Source organism: Natator depressus, chromosome 2 (genome assembly GCF_965152275.1).
Source record: "Natator depressus isolate rNatDep1 chromosome 2, rNatDep2.hap1, whole genome shotgun sequence".
NCBI classification, from domain to species: domain Eukaryota; kingdom Metazoa; phylum Chordata; order Testudines; family Cheloniidae; genus Natator; species Natator depressus.
This window is the reverse complement of record NC_134235.1, coordinates 259,448,729-259,466,793: the sequence shown is the minus strand read 5'-3', so window position 1 is coordinate 259,466,793 and position 18,065 is coordinate 259,448,729. Positions and strand designations below refer to the sequence as shown.

General features: G+C 42.4%; 1 protein-coding gene across 4 annotated transcripts in view; it reads left to right on the top strand.

Annotated features, from left to right (window-relative positions):
- SETD2 (SET domain containing 2, histone lysine methyltransferase) overlaps positions 1 to 18,065 on the top strand; it is a 138,164-nt gene that overhangs the window by 27,587 nt on the left and 92,512 nt on the right. For all 4 annotated transcript variants that reach the window (XR_012638355.1, XR_012638356.1, XM_074946451.1 and 1 more), the window contains exons 7-12: positions 6,066 to 6,189; positions 7,028 to 7,105; positions 7,428 to 7,525; positions 10,952 to 11,078; positions 13,195 to 13,329; positions 14,537 to 14,665. Coding sequence is in view for 2 of the 4 variants with exons in the window: in XM_074946451.1 (XP_074802552.1) it covers positions 6,066 to 6,189; positions 7,028 to 7,105; positions 7,428 to 7,525; positions 10,952 to 11,078; positions 13,195 to 13,329; positions 14,537 to 14,665 (691 nt within the window). In the remaining 2 variants the exon portion in view is untranslated. The remainder of the gene's footprint in view (positions 1 to 6,065; positions 6,190 to 7,027; positions 7,106 to 7,427; positions 7,526 to 10,951; positions 11,079 to 13,194; positions 13,330 to 14,536; positions 14,666 to 18,065) is intronic.

Here is an 18,065-nt window from a genome sequence, read left to right as displayed (position 1 = left end):
CCATCCTTGTGGCTGAGGCCAATTACATGGGAGACATTTTTGACTTCTCTTGCTGAACTGATCTGTAAGGCCACAGTCATATTACATCCTTCATATCTCCCCTCCACACCCAGCTCTGCTGTAATGGTTTTGAGAAATCAGCCATTTAATGATGGCAGATGGGGCATATGGTACTACATATAATATTGCTGGTACTCATTTGTTGTAAACCTACATATATTTGGCTATATCCCTTTTCCCCCCTCCCCCCCACCTTGTTACTTCTCTAAATTTGAAAGCTCTGTGGGGCAAGGGCCATGGGTTTATGTGTTTGCACTAGGCACTGTACAAAAGGGCTCCAGTCCTTATCAGGGCCTATGGGCATGACTGTAATACAAATCTATTAGAATGTTGCCAAGAGCCCCCCCCCCCCCCATTAGTACTGGAGCCACATTGTGTTAGATGCTATACAGAGTTACAGGCCCTGCTCCGAAGAGCTTGCATTCACAGGCATAACAGCTGGGTGTAACAAAGTGTGATACTCAGAAGAAAGACGCGGAGAAAAGTAATGGGAGGAATATGCTTTTATATAAGTGAAATGTGCACAGCTAGGTGGTTTCAGGTCAGTTAAATTTTCTTAAAATATATCTGAAAAGTCCCTACTGGCTCTCTACCCACTTAGGAGTTGGGTGTTTCCCATGAGCACAGTAGAAAGGAGTTGTTGGGGGGCATTGACTTGAGGACTGGATAGTGTCTGCATAGACTAGTTTAGGGCAGGTATTCCATGCAGAAGAGGCAGTTTGGAAGAAGTTGCAAGGGTGCTTATGGGGAAAGCAGACCAAATGGACTGTGAAGGAGGCAAGGGGAGACTTCATTAAAGACAAAAGTGGATAAGTAGGGAGAGGCTAAGTTGTGATGGCCTTAAAGGTAAATTCTATGCCTTAAATACTGGATAAATTTTCCTGACTGCTTATATGGTTTAGACAGCATCATTCCCCCCCCCCCCCCCCCCAAATATATTTCATATCCCTTCAGAATGCAAAGAGAAAATTCAAGTGTTTCTCTATAGAATGTGGCAGTTAGATTTTCTCCCGCAAAACCTTTTGTAGTTGCACACTTGGTTGTTCTGAAGAACCAAAATTGTGCATTGGCAATTGCATCAGACTCTGAAATTTGCGATTCAAACAGCCGTGAAAGGGAGCCAGCCAGTAAGTCTGTTTTGTCTCAAGTGCATGTGACTACGGGAAGTTTTAGATGACACTGTCTTGTATTTTGCTATGCAGCAATCTTCTGGTGTCCTGGAGTTTTTAGTATGTTACCTTGGAAATTCTGATTCTTTGCTTCTGTTGAAGCACGCTAGGAACCCAACAGAAGTTCTTTCTAGCTTTTTACAAGAGGACACATTTGGTCTTGTAGCAGCTAGAAATATTGCTGTCCTCTGTCAGTTACGTGAGCTTTTGCATGAGGAAGACAGCGGGTGAGTTTTAATGTGAAGCAGTCCTTCGCAAATGAAGCACGATAGTGCTTAAAATGTAGTGAATGCTGAGCTGCATATTTAAAGCAATATGTTTAACTGGCGACCTCTGTACTGAAAGTCCGTGTAAAAGGTAAATAACCAATCTTTCAAAGCTATGGTTATCTTATGTATTGACTATTGAGAGTAGTCATAATTTACTCCTCTCAGTTGTACAAAGCTTTGATAAGGATGAGCTTGAGAGGTGTGACCATGGCTAGTAAATCAGTTACCAGGTTGCAGTGTGATATAGTATCAAAAATAATTTTGATTGATTCTGGCCTGGGTATGCAAAGGCATCACAGTTTAGACCCCCACAGCTGTCCCAGAGGTGAGTCTCTATACCTCTTTGGGAATAGTGCATTTGGTACTGGGCTCCTTCATATCAGAGAATGTATGCAAATTGGGGATGAATTCAGGGAGGAGCAGCAAAATATTGAGGAGACAAGACTCACTTAGGAGGAAAAATGTAAAGAAGAAAATCTGTATAGTTTGGCAAGGGTGAAAGGGACATAAACCCAGGAGTTGGGTTGGCCCAGCCTGGTTTGCAGTGCTTTTAGAGCAGGTACTCTTTTAGCTCAGTGCTGCTGTTTTTCTCCTCACTGTGCTCTGTGCTCCCATGCCCTGATGGTAGCACCACCGCCCCATCCTAGAGTCAATGATGCTGAGTTCAGAGTTGTGCTGAAGCATAAAAGCCCAACAGAAAGTGCAGTCAGGACTGTAAAAGGGAAAAGAGCCAGCTGGAGCAATAGCACACCCATCTGAAAACTGTTGCTACCAACTTCCCAGGGGGCTGAGTTCTGCCTCATTGTGCCCACCCTAAGGCAGAGCCAGGGAAAAACCCAGCAACTTCATGAGAGAATCATGTGATGGGGTCTCGGTGATCTCAGTTGTGGCTTTCTGAAATACCAGGGGCCTGGTTTATTGGATAAATGGTCAGGGGAGATGGAATAGAGGAGCCTGACTTATGAACACAGGATCTTAGACGAGATGGGTAACAGACATGTGGGTTGGGATATAGATGGTCTAGACTACAGATTACAGGAGTTCAGGGAAAATGGGGTGCATAGCGTCCATGCTTTGGTGTAGCAAGTGAGGAATGTTCAGTTCGAGGGGTGCTCAAGAGGGTACCGTCATTACCTCCCCGCTGAACCCCCTCCTCCCAGTCTATCCTCTGATGTTTGCAGGGTATGAAACTCTAGGGAGTGGAAGGAGTTTTTTAGGATGTGATGAGAGAGTGTAACGGGGATTAGTGGGATGACATTAAGAAAAGGGAAATATCAGGAAAAAATTCTCGACAGTGCAGCCTGCTAGCCAGGGGAAGTGTGGAAAGCCTGAAGCATTTCAAGCCAGATTGGAGAATGCCCTGGATAACTGTAGCAGGGCAACAGCTCTGCTGGAGTTAAGGTTAAAGCCATTTTTCTGCTTGGAACTTGACTCTTCTAAGGGCTCTAAAATCAACACAGTTACTCGGATTGACTTGAAATTTGGTGTGCCTCATGGGGGCACCAGGTTCTGTTACTGGTCCAAATTTGGAGACCATTTTGGAGATCAAGGCATTTCTGATATACAGCCCCTCCACACCATCACCCCCCAAAAATTCCAGCTTTCTTAAAGTGGAGAGAATCTGGCAACCTTTTTTGCTCACAGATAGAGATCAAATCAGGGCTTACATCGTTGCATCAGGGTCTCCAGCACTCGAGGGTTGCCCCAATAGAGTGCCTAGCACCCACCAGCCCTTTGAGGGAAATCAAATTAAAACATTATTTGAAAAAGTTTGCTTCTCCTTTTCAGCTTGTTGCAAGCCTCACGACTTGTGCTTATTCTCACTCCTAATAGACTACATAGAGCATGTCCAGACAGAGGCATTAACAGGATTGTTAACCTTCAAAATTCACAGTAGTGGGATCGCTCAAGAGGATAAGCAGTCCTTTGAACATGACCCATCTAGTGCCAGTTTGAGTCCCCCTTTGTTCAGAAATCTGGAAAAGATTGGGAGGCATATTGCTAAAATCTGTCTCTGCCAGGGTTTTTTATTTTGTGAAAATGTAATCAAAGTATTTTTGGGGGGAGTGGAAGGGGACAAAACCCCCCACACTAGACATGGGGAGAGGCATTTTAGGAGGCATTTAGGAGGCCTCTGCAGAGGCCTGAGCCCCTGTCCCTGCCCACTGCGTGTTCTGGGATCTGGGGGACCCTGTTCCGCTTGGGGTGTCTGAACCCATCTCCCTGCCCCTCCATGTGGGCTGGGATCTGGAGTAGCGGGAGTGGTGAAGGTAATGCAAATTTAAACATCTGAAATCCAGGAAGTGAATAGTTCAGATACATATCACTGGAATGTGTGGAGTGGGGCCTGGTTTGGAAGAAGGGTGGACTGGGTGGACATGGGGCATGGCTGAGGAAGCCTGGCTGAAGCAGCAGCAGGAGTCCCAGGCTGGAGGTGGGCAGTGAGAGTGAGGGACCCAGCTGAGTGTGCAGCTCGGGCTACATAACCAAGGTAGCTTGTGGCCCTCCAGTAAGCTGCTGCCTCTGATACATATATGCAGCAGCATAGGACAGGAGACAGCAAAGAGCAACTTCTTACATATTAATGGCTTCTACAGTGCCAGCTAATGGCTTAATGGGATGGGAAGGGATAGCTGGAAATGTTGGGAGGGCTACATGTTGTGGGGAATGATGGGGCAGGAGGAGAGAGAGGCACCATTCTTCTCTCACGCTTAAAGTTACTGTAATGACCATGTAATAAAAACTGTCAAGGTTTTGGGACAGACCATGGATGAGATTTCTCTTACAGGCCCTGGCAGCAGCCACATGCTGCAAACATTTCAAAGCACGGTCGTTATCCCCATTCTACTACAACAAAATGTAGAGGAGTGGGGAGGTTCATTGTGGAATCATGTAGCTATTGTGCGGTCTAGTGGCAAGACCTCTGGAGTGAGACTATTCCTAGGTGTGCCACTGGTCTGCTGGGTGACCTGGGGCATGTCACTGCTCCTCTCTGCACTCAGTTTCCCATCTGTAAAATGGAGGTAATGATCTACATTTCTTTGAGATTTACTGATAAACAAGGCCTGTATAAAAGCTAGGTCTTTTGATTATTACCTAGCCATAGTAGCATATCAGCTGCAAACCTTGGCGAGAACTACAACTGCTTACATGACCACCAACTTCTACCAAAAACATTTCTCTTTTTATTCAACAAAGCCAGGAAATTAAATGGGAGAAAAAACTTTTAACGCCAAGTTAAGGTTGCCTGGCGATAGCTTATGCCCTTCCAGAACGTTGAGTTCAGAAAACCAGGAAATACAATGCTGACGCAATCTTAACTCTGTCCTTTTTGAGTAACAACAGTCCTAACACACATACTGCCACTCAGCCTTTCCACTGTACTAGACAGGCACTGCCTGCGCGGACTGTATGCTCAAACACAGCCTCCTCCCCGAGTCAGAATACCACCTTTGGGATACTTTACAACCACGCCATACCCTTTTACAACCCCTGCACGCAGAATGCCACCTAAGCCTGTACTTTCTTCTACCTACCCATCATTAAATCCACAGACTGCTCTCATATTCTACCTTGCTACTGGCAAGAGGTCCCCAGTGCCCTGCAACTGACACAGTCTATACAATTCTGTATTGAAATGATGCAGACTGGAACCGTAAGGTATTTATGTATCTCTTTCCTTTGATACCACACATGGGGGGCGGGCTCATTACAGATCTCCTTAGATCACAATCACAGCTCTTTCAATCTGCTCCAAATTTTTCCTCCATCATTCAATACAGCTACACCTAACACAATGAATACAACTTGAGGGAATGCAGATAATTCCCAGTAGCTGTTACCAGCTCCAGTGGGGCAGAGTTATGGTTGCATGGGCATTTACCTTAACTCTGTATATCTGGATATCAGAAGTTTTAGCATAGCAGAACTTGATGTTCTGGAAAGACTCAAGCTATCACCAAGCAATTATAACACTGTGCTAATAAAGTTTTTTTTGCCATTTAATATACTCTATGGTGCGATCCTGTGATGACTCTGAGGGAGATGGCGCAGATGACATAATAAGTCTCTTCCTTCTCTAATTTTGGGGTTCATCTTTTCCTAAAAATACAAAGGATAGGTAGTTCCCTGTTCATCTCTGCCCACAAGATCAGCGAGGTACAAAGTGAGACCATCACAGTTAGCTTTTCATGTTGTTTTTTTTCAAATCTGACAGTGCACATTCTGCTGAAACTCCTTATATTCTTCATATCAAAGAACTTCCTCAGTAAACTATAATGCGTTTATATGATAGACTCTCCTTAGCAAGGAACTTGTATTCTTCTCTGAAGTGCCTTTCATGTTGCTTTGTAAATAACTGTGATAATGTTAGTTTAAAAAAAATCACAATTGTCCAAGGTATAATGCACTTAAAACTCTTTGTTTCAGTACAAAAATCTAAGCCATATTGACAGCTCTAACAGCCTATTCTGTGAGTTTGTCTCAACAACAATAGCTTTCATCCTTGGTATTTAACTTGGTTTGCTCCTAAGCAGACAATGATGCTTTTCCTCCTGGGGTCTTGCAGTAACACGTTTGTGCTGGAATACTGTGGAGAAGTGCTGGATCACAAAGAGTTCAAAGCCCGAGTGAAAGAGTATGCCCGAAGTAAGAACATTCACTACTACTTCATGGCACTGAAAAATGATGAGGTGAGTGGCAATGTATACACGCTTGTAGGAGTGTGTGTGTGTGTGTGTGTGTGTGTACAGCTCTAGGTAAATACAGTGTTGACTCAACTTGAATGTGCCATGTACAAATAGCAGTTTTTTTCTCAAAGTCCCAAATCCCTGTTTTTCATTTAAGCCCTTTTACCTGACAGGAGCTATACCAGTGTTACTGGCTACTTATAGCTAATTTAAGCTATTGATAAACCAGTAGTTCTTAATTAGTTGTCTTTTGTAAATCCCTGCTTTTGGAGTTAAAGCCCTAACTGCATGGATCTGGAATAGTTACAAGCCTAAGCAAGATTCATGGGCCCTAAGGCTCTGAGGGGACCATGTCTGTAAAAATACATTAAATATTTTCCTTTCCATGTAAGCAATTTCTGTAGTTGGCCATGGGGGGTGGGCAACGTGGTCCATTAGACAATCTTTGTATTAAAACATGATCTATGCAACAAAAACATTTCCAATCTCCTGGTGTGGATGTTGTTGGGGCTGCATGGGTGGGAAATAGTTTTTAAGATTTAAAAAATAATAATAACCCCAGAACCCAGGAGAAATAAACGATGCATACTGTCTTCTTAATACTATGGATAGCAATGTAAATCAAATAATCGTGTCTTGTTTTCTCATACACAATTTTTATTACTAAACCTTTTTTCTCCAAAGCTATTAAGGCTGATGCGTGAAACAGGAAAGAATTATTAAAATTCTTATTGAAGTTTTCACCTTCACCTTGCTACATACACATGATGCCTTTTGCTTCTACCATAGCACAGAGGAGAGGAAGAGAGTGCTTTTTGCTATAATTACTTTTCACTTTCAGATAATAGATGCAACCCAGAAAGGAAACTGCTCCCGTTTCATGAACCACAGCTGTGAACCAAACTGTGAGACGCAAAAGGTGAGCTTCAAAGAAAACCTACTGTTGCTTTGTTTTCAGTTTTGTTTGAGTTTTTTTTAACATACTGAGTAGAAAATTCATTTGCCATTGACCTTTGCCCCTCTATCATTCAATCACTGCTATTCAAAAGTAAATATATACCTTGGAAACCAGCGAATACAGACACTTCAATTTGGGATTTTAAGATCCTTCGGAGATGTTTTCTGCCTCTTGGAGGATTAGTAATGTCACTTGCCAGAGTTCCTTAATTGAATATAGAAACTGGGGTTAAGCCTGGTTATTGTAATAATCAATGTTGTCGTCTATTTTTTTCCTGCTCTAGTGGACTGTGAATGGACAGCTAAGGGTTGGCTTTTTCACCACCAAACTAGTTCCATCAGGCTCAGAGCTAACATTCGATTACCAGTTCCAGAGATATGGGTAGGTATTTTTCCTGTTTGTCTACTTCAATGTTATGAGTGGGTCTCCCAGAGTGCTCATACAATTAAGAAATTGTGCAGCAAAACTGACCAGTGAAAAGACATCCAAATGTACGTGAACAGTGGAAATCAAATTGGAGGTTAGGGATGAAAAAGGTAATAGGATGATCTAGTCAACGTCCTGTCTAATGGTGTAGATTTTATGATATTTCTTTCAATCTGCCTTTAAATGTCCCAAATCTGGAGGCTTCCCCCATTTCCCTTGGGAGACTATCCTACTGTCCATAATATAGGAGTTTTCCAGATACTGATTTTATATGCTCCTTTTCCTAACTTCATCCCCTTGCTGGCTATCTGAGCTGCACTCCTGTTTTACATAATTCCTGTTTTCCACTCCTGCACCCCTTAGTGTTTGACAGCTTTGCAAATATTTGTAGACAAATACCATGTTCCTCCTCCCCTTACACTCTCTCTCCCACTCGCTATCTCTCCCTCTGCCTCCCCATGCATAGACAAGCTACAGCATACCTATTTAACTCTCTTTCCTTGTAGAATGGTCCCTCAATGCCCTACTTGTTACTTTTATCTGAAAGTCCTCTAACTTGGAAAGCTAGATGTACTATTCCAGTTCTCACCCTAGGTTTACAGCAAAATGCTTTTTTCTCCCTGCTTCATACTGTGATGCCTCTGCATTCTGCTGTGTGTGGTATCTGACACATGAATGAGGCACTCTGTAACTTAAACAGAGTTGAATTGTAGAGAAATTTATACTCAATGAAACATTCTTACTAATACCATTTTAAAACATCTTGCCATTTGTTTAATGAATAGTCTCTTCCTTTTTTTGTATGGTTTGGGTGGAATGGCCCACTCCTACAGACACCATTCCATGTCAGAAGGTACTGTATATTTAGAATTTGAGGGCTGGAAATAATTTAGTTTGTCTAAAAAAAAAAAAAAAAAAAAATCACCTGTTCCAAAACGTCAGGTACTCTCACGTGGTCACCCATTCCAAGTAGTAATCAAGCACAAGCCTTGCCAGACTTCTGAAACCAGACCATATGAGGCCGTCCATCTACTAGGAGAGTCAGTCTTCAAGCATTCCTACTGCTTTCCACTTTTGATCTAACATACTGTAACTCCCACAATACATCTGTACATCTGAATTAGTATTTGTTTAATGTACCACTAACATAATTTTATAAACTGCTGTCCCAGATGAAAATATAGGAGAGTTACAGTGGCAGGAAAATGTTAACCCTTTGTACGAAGTATGCAAACTATTATGAAGACACATGAACTTGCTTTGACATGTAACAAATATCTCCTCCACCCTCTGCATTCACTTGCACCTAGGTGTATTGCATCGATGAGCGTGTAGAGAATTACACATAGGGAAGTGTTCCTGAAGTTAAGGAAACAAATGTACTGCTCATTCTGAAAGCCATAACCTTATTTCATATGCAAATTATTTCAAGCTATTCAAAAGTCTTAGTTTTTATTCAGGACAAACTTTTACCGCCTGGGTTGAGTCCCCGCAATGGACAGTCACCATTTTGCTGTCCTATACCCAGCCTGGATCTCGCATGCCTGCAAGCCCACTGGGTCTGGGCAGCATCCAGACACTGTCTGTAGCTGTGGTCTCTGTCTCACTCCCAGGGTGCAGACTCCCTGTCTGGCACCCCTCTGTGGTACAGTGGATCCCACAGTCCTGCTGCCCTGGGCCCCAAGACCAGTGATGAACCCTTCAGATCTCCTCAGAGGTCTATACATGCTATCTCCATAGCCACCCTCATGGGTACTCTGGTGTGTAGTTTAACTCTTCAGGGACATGTGGCAGATAAAGTAAGGAATATTGAGGCTTTGCAAAGGAACCTTTTAAACATATATATGCTTCACTTCGAGACAGCACAGGAGGTTTACAGATCTATGTACAAATGGCAGCACACTTCCCCACTGCTCCGAGACTATGCTCACCCCTTCTGTGTGTCCTTAGGCCCAGTGTGTGTGAGGTTGGGCTCTTCCTTGTGCAGGCCTTCTGCTTCCTGATGATGTTTCCCAGCGGGAGAGAGGATTTGGAGCAGACCCTGCCCTTAACTAAAGTTTCTGTCTCCTCTATCAGGTGATTCACTAGCTGTCTTCAAAGCCCTAATCATGTGGCTAAATTCCCAGCCCACCTGCCTCTCTTATCCCTTCCCCACAGACACACACAAACCAGCTTCCCTTAGGCCCTCCTTTTTAGCAAACCCATTGTTCTCATAGGGGAGTGTTATTCAAAATTGGTAGCCCCTTGATGTGCCTCATATTCAGGTACCAGACTCCATAACATGAGTGATGATGCAGTCCAACATGACTGTTACAGTCTATGGTGAAGGACATAAACAAGTTTACACTCAAAATAGAAGCTGAAATACAACATGGTTTTCACAAAATCCGGCTGGGGACCCAGTCAACTCCCCAAATTGTCACTGTTCTATGCAATTTGAAGTTTTAAATTGGTCATTTTTGAGTTGTCTAAATACCAAGAGTCTGAACATGTGAATTGCTGAAGAAAGCTTTTTTTCTCCTGCCCCTGTTGGGTGAGACCAAGCATGAGACTTTCATCTTCAAGGTAATTTACTGAGAAAGTTATTTTGCAAGGTGGGTTTTAGAATTGTTCTGCCATGACCGCCTTAACCATGTAGTGTCTCAGGCATAATGATAAAGTGGTTGTTTATATTGGGGCTTGCAGGCACTGCTGTAGTCAGGGATCAGGCTCCAGTTGTGCTAAGCAGCGTACAAAGGAGTAAAACAAAGACAGGCCCCGAGAAGCAGGTAGAAAAACAGAAGCACTATAGTTAGCTAAAAACAGCCAGGAAAATGAATGAAATCTTGCTTTCTGTCTGTTAGAACTTGACACACAGCCTGGAGTTGTTTCCATAAGTGTTTGCCCAACTTCCTATTAAGGAGATATGGGAATACACTAACCATAAAGAAATTGAAGAGGTTTGTTTGAGTTTGGGAGAGATTGCATCAGCCAGAACTGAAAGGACCTGCCATGTACAGTGGTTTATAACCCTATAGACTGCCTTCTTGTGCAGGAGGGAAACTGTGTGAAACATTCTGTTTAGAAACCATTTCATTTATATGTTCGATGTAGCAGAACAAAATGGAGGGGAAAAAATTAAAAGAATCACATGACAAACAGAATTGTCTTAAGAATGTTTGTTCAGAATTTTCCAATAGCTCTTCAGTAGCCATTCGAAATAACACCTTAATGGAAAGAAGAAAGGATAAGGAGTGATTGTACAGCACAGTAGTTGTTCTTCACGGACAGTAAAATTAAAATGCATTTAGTAGTCAAGAAAACAACCCTGCTGTGAATGCCATCAATCTGTTACTAACCTCTGCAAACTAACTTCACCTGTCACTCATACCCCTTGAACAGCAAAGAGGCTCAGAAATGCTTCTGTGGCTCAACTAACTGCCGGGGTTACCTGGGAGGAGAGAACAGGGTCAGCATCAGAGCAGCAGGAGGAAAAATGAAAAAGGAACGCTCTCGTAAGAAAGACTCGGTGAGTGTGACCCTTCCTTGTTTGCTTTGTACAATCTACTTTCCATAAGGAGGCGATCTTTCTTATTGAGGTCTCAAAAGGCAACCTTAAGAAGGGGACAGATCTCTTCTGGGATCAAAAAAAGTTTAGTGTGACCCAAAGGTTTCATCAGAATATTGCCAACCACAAACCCTATTTTACACACATGTAAAAACACACGCAAATGCAGCACACTTAAGGCCAGCATAGGATAGAATGATTTTTTTAATATATAATGCATGCTCGTGTGACTTCTTTGCAAGCTCCCTTGGTTCTAGGCCAAGGTGATTGCAAGTTCAAATCTCTCACCACAGCTTCAGGGCTCATCCACTGTAGGAAACAACTGCACTGGTTTAACTGCAATCCTCTGAGGTGTTGAACCAGTGCAGCCGTTCCTTGCTTTCTTGCAGTGGGTGAGCCCTGAGGCTGCGGTGTTAGATTTGAACTTGCATTCACCTTGGCTTAGAGGCCAGTGTGAGCGTGCATTATATCTGCTTTGACATCAGTTTTAATTGTTGTATTTGCTGCTCCATGTAATACATTTCATTTATACAGAACTAGAGCCTTTCCTAGGTTTCATCAGGCCTTCTACTATTTCCTCTAAATAACTTCGATCAAGGTCTTTATCTGAATTCAATTGTTTGATTGGGTTGTAGTGGTGAACTTACAGTGATGATGACAAGCCCCCCAGGAAACTCTCATGAGAAGCACAATTTAAAGTGGTGGGGGGGGAATGCTTTACCTCCTGATTACAAGTTTCCGCTAAGAAACTGGAGGGATCCTTTTCACTATCTGTAAAAGGTAGCTATTTTTTGGCTTATGGGAATGCTAATTACCCTCCTCGAAAACTGCTTTTACATTTCTGTACCCTTTTGCCTTCTGAAGCTAACAGCTTCCTTTTTATTGACCATATCTCTGTTTGGGTGGTCAGGGAATTAGACTTCTTAAAATTGACCTCTTCTATGTTTACATTTTCCGAGAAAAGTGTTTTCCTACTTGTCTTCTTAAAAATAGGTTATAAATTACATTTGAATGATATGCTTCTCTCCAGCAAACTTCATTTTAAAGTATTCACAGGGTGTTGCAATTCTCTGCATTAAATAAGGTATTGATCAAAAAACTTTCAGTTTTAATTTGAGAACAGATATCCAGGTCTTTGCACCCTTGGATCAGAGAATGCAATCACATTGATTTAAGACCAGACCACTATCGTCCTATGTTTCAGATTTCCATGAGGGCTTTCCATTAGGGACATAGCTGCCTTTAGTACAGAGCAAGCCAAAGCTTCCATATTTTACCTGCTTAAGAAGACTGCCTGGTCAAATCCCACACGTCGTCATCACTTATAAAGTAGAGTTAAAATATTAATTACTGCCACATTAGATCATGAATATTTGTCCCAGGTAATTTTTTTTTGTTCATATAAACTTCAGAGTGAACATTTTCTTATTACTGCCCCTGTGTATATCTTGGATATAGAGAAACTTTGGTTTGTGGCGTTCTAAATTGAAGCAGCCCTAGCCATGTTTTAAATAGCATCTCCTGTTTTCATATATGAAAAGGTAAATTTGAAACCAGAATATCTTGGTAAATAGTACAGCCAGAATTTCCTTTGCAGAGCATTCTGCATGTGTTAAATGCACACAACAAAGGACATAGGCAGTGCATAAGATTGGAATGTGTGGCAGAAGCTGAAGCTTCAAGTCTAGATGGAAGATGCTGTGTTGCACGCATTTTTGCTCCCAAGAAGGCAATCGGATTTTCTACCCCCCACACCCCACCCCAATTTTACTGGTCTAAACCGCTAACTTGAGAGAAAAGCACAGCATGTGAAGTATTCCAAATCTTTATTCAAGGAATGACTGAAAGAGTTAGAGGAGAACTATGGGGCGACAAATAAAAAAAGCTATAGATGAAATCAAGTATACCTAAAACTAGATTTTTTTTTTCCCTTTCAGTTTGAGATTTGGTCATGAGAGACTTCTTGTGGAACCTCAAATCCAGAGAATAAATTCTCTTAACAGCTGATTGAGTGGTATCTTGTGAGTCTGATAGGGTGTTCTGTGAGTTTTATAATAATTTTCCTTTGACGTGGTAGGTGGATGGGGAGTTGGAAGCGCTGTTGGAGAATGGAGAGGGGCTTTCAGATAAGAACCAAGTTCTCAGTTTATCCCGGTTGATGGTTCGGATTGAAACTTTGGAGCAGAAACTCACCTGCCTAAAACTCATACAGGTGAGAAGATCCCAACCGTGTTGAATGAGGAGGGAAGTGAAATTATGTGAAGTATTTTTATTTTAAATAATGTGTTTAAAGGCTAGTGAGGGAGAGGGAGAAAAATGGAAAATAGTTTTAACAGTTGTGCCAATATATAAACTGGAGGGAAGAGCTACTATATTTAGTGTGGCAAGGGGTAAGTTTGCAGCCATATTTAAAGAATTTTTAGACCCTGTGTAGCTCCAACCCTTTAGCCGTAGTTTTTTGCCTTTTGGAGGGTTAGAAAGGTGACGTGCACAGTCCTTTCTAGACGTTAACTTAAAGGGGTCATTTTGACAAAATCATCCAAAAGCAGTGATTGATTTAGCTGAGATGAGAATAATTGTTACCAATATACTAAGACGTCTGATAAAATAAAATTTAAAAGGAAACGAATGTAGAGGGCATAACCTGGACATCTTAGAATGAACTTATTTGCAATTCTCTTCTAAAACCATCCTGAATTTTTGTCTCTCTGACTTAGTGGAAAAGATTATTAGTTATGGCCAATTATCTGCTCACTAAAAAAAAAAAAAAAAACCAGGAGGACTTGTGGCACCTTAGAGACTAACAAATTTATTAGAGCATAAGCTTTCGTGGGCTACAGCCCACTTCATCGGATGCATAAATGGAACATATAGTAAGGTGTGTGTGTGTGTATGTATGTATGTATGTATGTATACACACACAGATAAGTTGGAAGTTACCATACAAACTGAGAGGCTAATTAGTTAAGATGAGCTATTATCAGCAGGAGAAAAAAACTTCTGTAGTGATTTGTTCGTCTCTAAGGTGTCACGAGTACTGTTGTTCTTTTTGCGGATACAGACTAACATGGCTGCTACTCTGAAACCTATCTGCTCACTCTAACTTCCTGTTAAGTTTTTGTGCTGTAATACCAGCTGGCTACCAGGGAGGCTTATTTTCTTTCTGCATGCACTATTGCATTAAAAACAGCTGTTCCTGTTCACTTTAAAGTTCCTGTAGATTTTCGGTGATGCTGTTAGATATTGGCACATGTCTAGGCTTAGCTGTCTGCGTTGTGTGCATTTTTAGTAGCATTGAGTTTTGTCGATAACATGCACACAGTTCAGTAGTTAGCAATGTCAAGATGTGCAAATTAGGTTTTAGTCTTTGAGGAAGTTGCTGACTGTTTCCATGGATTCTCTGTAAATGTCTCCTCTAGAACACACACTCGCAAGCCTGCCTGAAGTCCTTCCTGGAATGTCATGGCTTGTCTCTCCTCTGGATCTGGATGGCTGAGCTGGGCGATGGAAGGGGAAGCACTGTGAACAACCTGAAGCTCCAGCTAGAGGTCAGTAATTGTCTCAGGATTTCCAGTCACTATTTGTACATGAAGCTTTCAAAGCAGCTGTAGTAATTGCTGAGAAGAGGGAACGTGATCATATATGTATGAACAAAAATATGATGCATCGATTCCAAAGCCAGAAGGGACCATTGTGGCCATTTAATCTGACCTTGTGCATAATGCAGGCCAGAGAACTGCCCCCCAAAATTCCTAGACCAGATCTTTTAGAAAAACTTCAAATCTTGAAATAAAAATTGTCAGTGAAAGAGAATCCACCACTACCTTTGGTAAGTTGTTCCAATGGTTAATTACTCTCACTGGTAAAAATGTGTGTGGCTTTTTTCCAGTCTGGATTTGTAATATCTTTAGATTGAAGAGCCCTTTATTAAATATTTGTTCCTCTTGTAAATACTTATAGACCGGGGGTGGCCAACGTGAGCCTGAGAAGGAGCCAGAATTTACCAATGTACATTGCCAAAGAGCCACAGTAATATGTCAGCAGCTCTCCCCCTCACTCCCTGGTCAGCTCCCACCCCCACTCCCAGTGCCTCCCACACACTGGCAGCCCCACCAATTAGTGTCTCTCCGCACCTCCTGATCAGCTGTTTCCTGATATGCAGGAGGCTCTGGAGGGGAGGGGGCGGGAAGGGGTGGAGTGGGGGCAGGGCCTGTGTCAGAACCAGGGATTGAGCAGTGAGCACCCCCCGGCACATTGGAAAGTTGGCGCCTGTAGCTCCGGTCCCGAAGTCGGTACCTATACGAGGAGCCGCATATTAACTTCCGAAGAGCCACATGTGGCTCCGGAGCCACAGGTTGGCCACCCCTGTTATAGACAGTAATAAAGTCACCCCTTAACCTTCTCTTTGTGAAGCTAAATAGATTGAGCCCCGTGGATCTGTCACTGTAAGGCAGGTTTTCTAATCCTTTAATCATTCGTGTTACTCTTAGAATCATAGAATCTCAGGGTTGGAAGGGATCTCAGGAGGTCATCTAGTCCAACCCCCTGCTCAAAGCAGGACCAATCCCCAATTTTTGCCCCAGATCCCTAAATGGCCCCCTCAAGGATTGAACTCCCAACCCTGGGTTTAGCAGGCCAATGCTCAAATCGCTGAGCTATCCCTCCCCCTCTCCAATTTCAACATCCTTCTTGAGTTAGTGTTTAACTTCATTTTGAAGTCCACAGACAGTGAAGTACAATACATAAAGTGTTAATGAAAGTCATATGTGGTACTTTACCTTAACATAAAGTACAGATAAACCCATAACTTTTTTCTTTAAGTACATTAGTTCATATACAGAAAGCTTGAAATACCTGGAAGGAATTTGCCTTTGATTTTCCTTAAACTTAAGGGACACATACCAAGCTTTAAAAAAGGGCACTGCTCTTACTGGCTATTCAGGAGTGGGGGACTGGCTGAAGGATCCAGAGTTTGCTCTGACAATATCTAGCATTGAAATTATTTTCTTCTGCTGTTTTCTGTATGTACTTAATCACCTTAGCATCACATACAAAAATCATTTTGGTGTTTACTTTATTAATAGAGACACTTGTAGCCAAAACATAAAATTCTTCTTTCTCCAAAAGAACTACTTTCCATTCCTGGGGCCAGCATGTGACAGCAGAAATTCCAAAAATTTTCGAGTTCTGAAGATAGGCACAATAAATGGTCATTACTACTTCTAAACTTCAGTTCATTTTTCATAGCTGCTGACAGAGGAGCTCTCTTTTATATCACTGCTGTTAGTTTAGTGCAGTTTCTCTCAGCTGTTTAGAATCGTGAGATTATTTTTCTCAGATTTTCTTCGAGTGGTACCCTCTCCTTACAACCTATCTATTTAAAAAAAAAAATGCTGCATAGAGGTGAAATCCAAAGGCTCTTGCAACCATGGGTTACTTTTCTTTTTCTCTTGTCCCTGTTCACAATATTTTTTTTTACAGAAATAGCTGAGAAGGAGCCTAGATTGTTTGTTTGTAAAATGCCCATTATGGTAGATGTGAGCCATGGCTGATGTCTTGCAACAGGCTATCACTTGGCTCTCTAGTATCTTAGTATTGTCTTTGTGAGTTGGGATGAACGTTTCCAGAATCTGGTAACCCAGCTGGTCATCAAGAGTCTATTGGTGTAGGCCTAATAAAATAGACCCTATGCAGACATCTTGACATTTCCAAAATGGCTAGGGACTCCCTCCAGTTGAAGTTAATAGGGGGCAAAAAGGCTTCTTTCTGCTATAAATATGGTAATGTTTTATGGGGTGGGGAGACCAGTTGACTCCATCATCCATGTCTCATCTGTTCTTATCTTGACAAGGATCTTGCTTCATTAGCATTATAAAACATCTGTTCTCCTGGGCCAGATTGTCACGCTTCCTCAGCTATGGGTGAGATGTACTAATCTCCTGGGCTGTTAAACTTTTGCGCTATCACAGTGCACACTCTGAGCTTATGGGCCCATCAGGATCCTGTACACATCCCACAAGATTCAGCGCAGTCAGCGTCAGTGTTTACTCTGACGCTGTTGTTCTTTTCAGTGCCAGTGGCCTTGATGCAACTGTAATTGACGTCTGCTGAGTCAACATCCCTTCCACACCTGTTTAATGCATCAGCCTGAGCTTGCTACATGAGGATAGACTCTTCATTAGGTTATGTGGGTTACCTAAAAGACCTCTCTAAGGCTGAATCCACTGGGCCTGGGGAGAAAGACCACAATTCCTGCTGTGACAACCATCCTCTTTGGAGTATCTGAGCTACTCTTTCATGGACTTCAAGGCAGAGATTATGAGCTAGCTTAAGAATTCCCTTCTGCCATGGCACCATCTTCTTTTGGGTGGATGGAACAGAGTGGATGGTAACGCCCACATTACTAGCTTGCCAGTCTCTTAAGTAGTGGAGCACAAGTACATGTACCATGTGTCCTCAGGTGCCCTTGCTGCTGAGGGAGTCTTCAAATTGAAGGAGTGGGGAAGCCGTATAGCCATTTCTATTCTTAGCTCCTGAGATATGACTGACTTGGCATTACCCTCCTCGTTGTCACTGGTGGGACTCACACATCTGTGGTGGTTTTGAATTCTGGACAGCAAAGCTGAGTTACGTTATGTTTAGTCTGGAGCTGTGAGAGTTCAGAGTAGACCTCAGTCCAGCCCTGTCCCATCATCTGTTCTCCCTTGTTCAATTTGGAGTGGAATCAGATTCTCAAGCTCGATGTTTCAGACATTCAGACTCACTCCATGTAGCCACCTGGATGTTGGGACCATTCAGACATTGAACAACAGTGGTCATATGAGTCAAAATGTCTTAAAATTTCACAAACCATCTACAATGCACCTTAAAGTGGAAGTGCTTAAACCAAGACTTTATCTCACCATCATTTGAAGTTCTTCTGGCGACACGTTAGCCTTTGATTTGCCT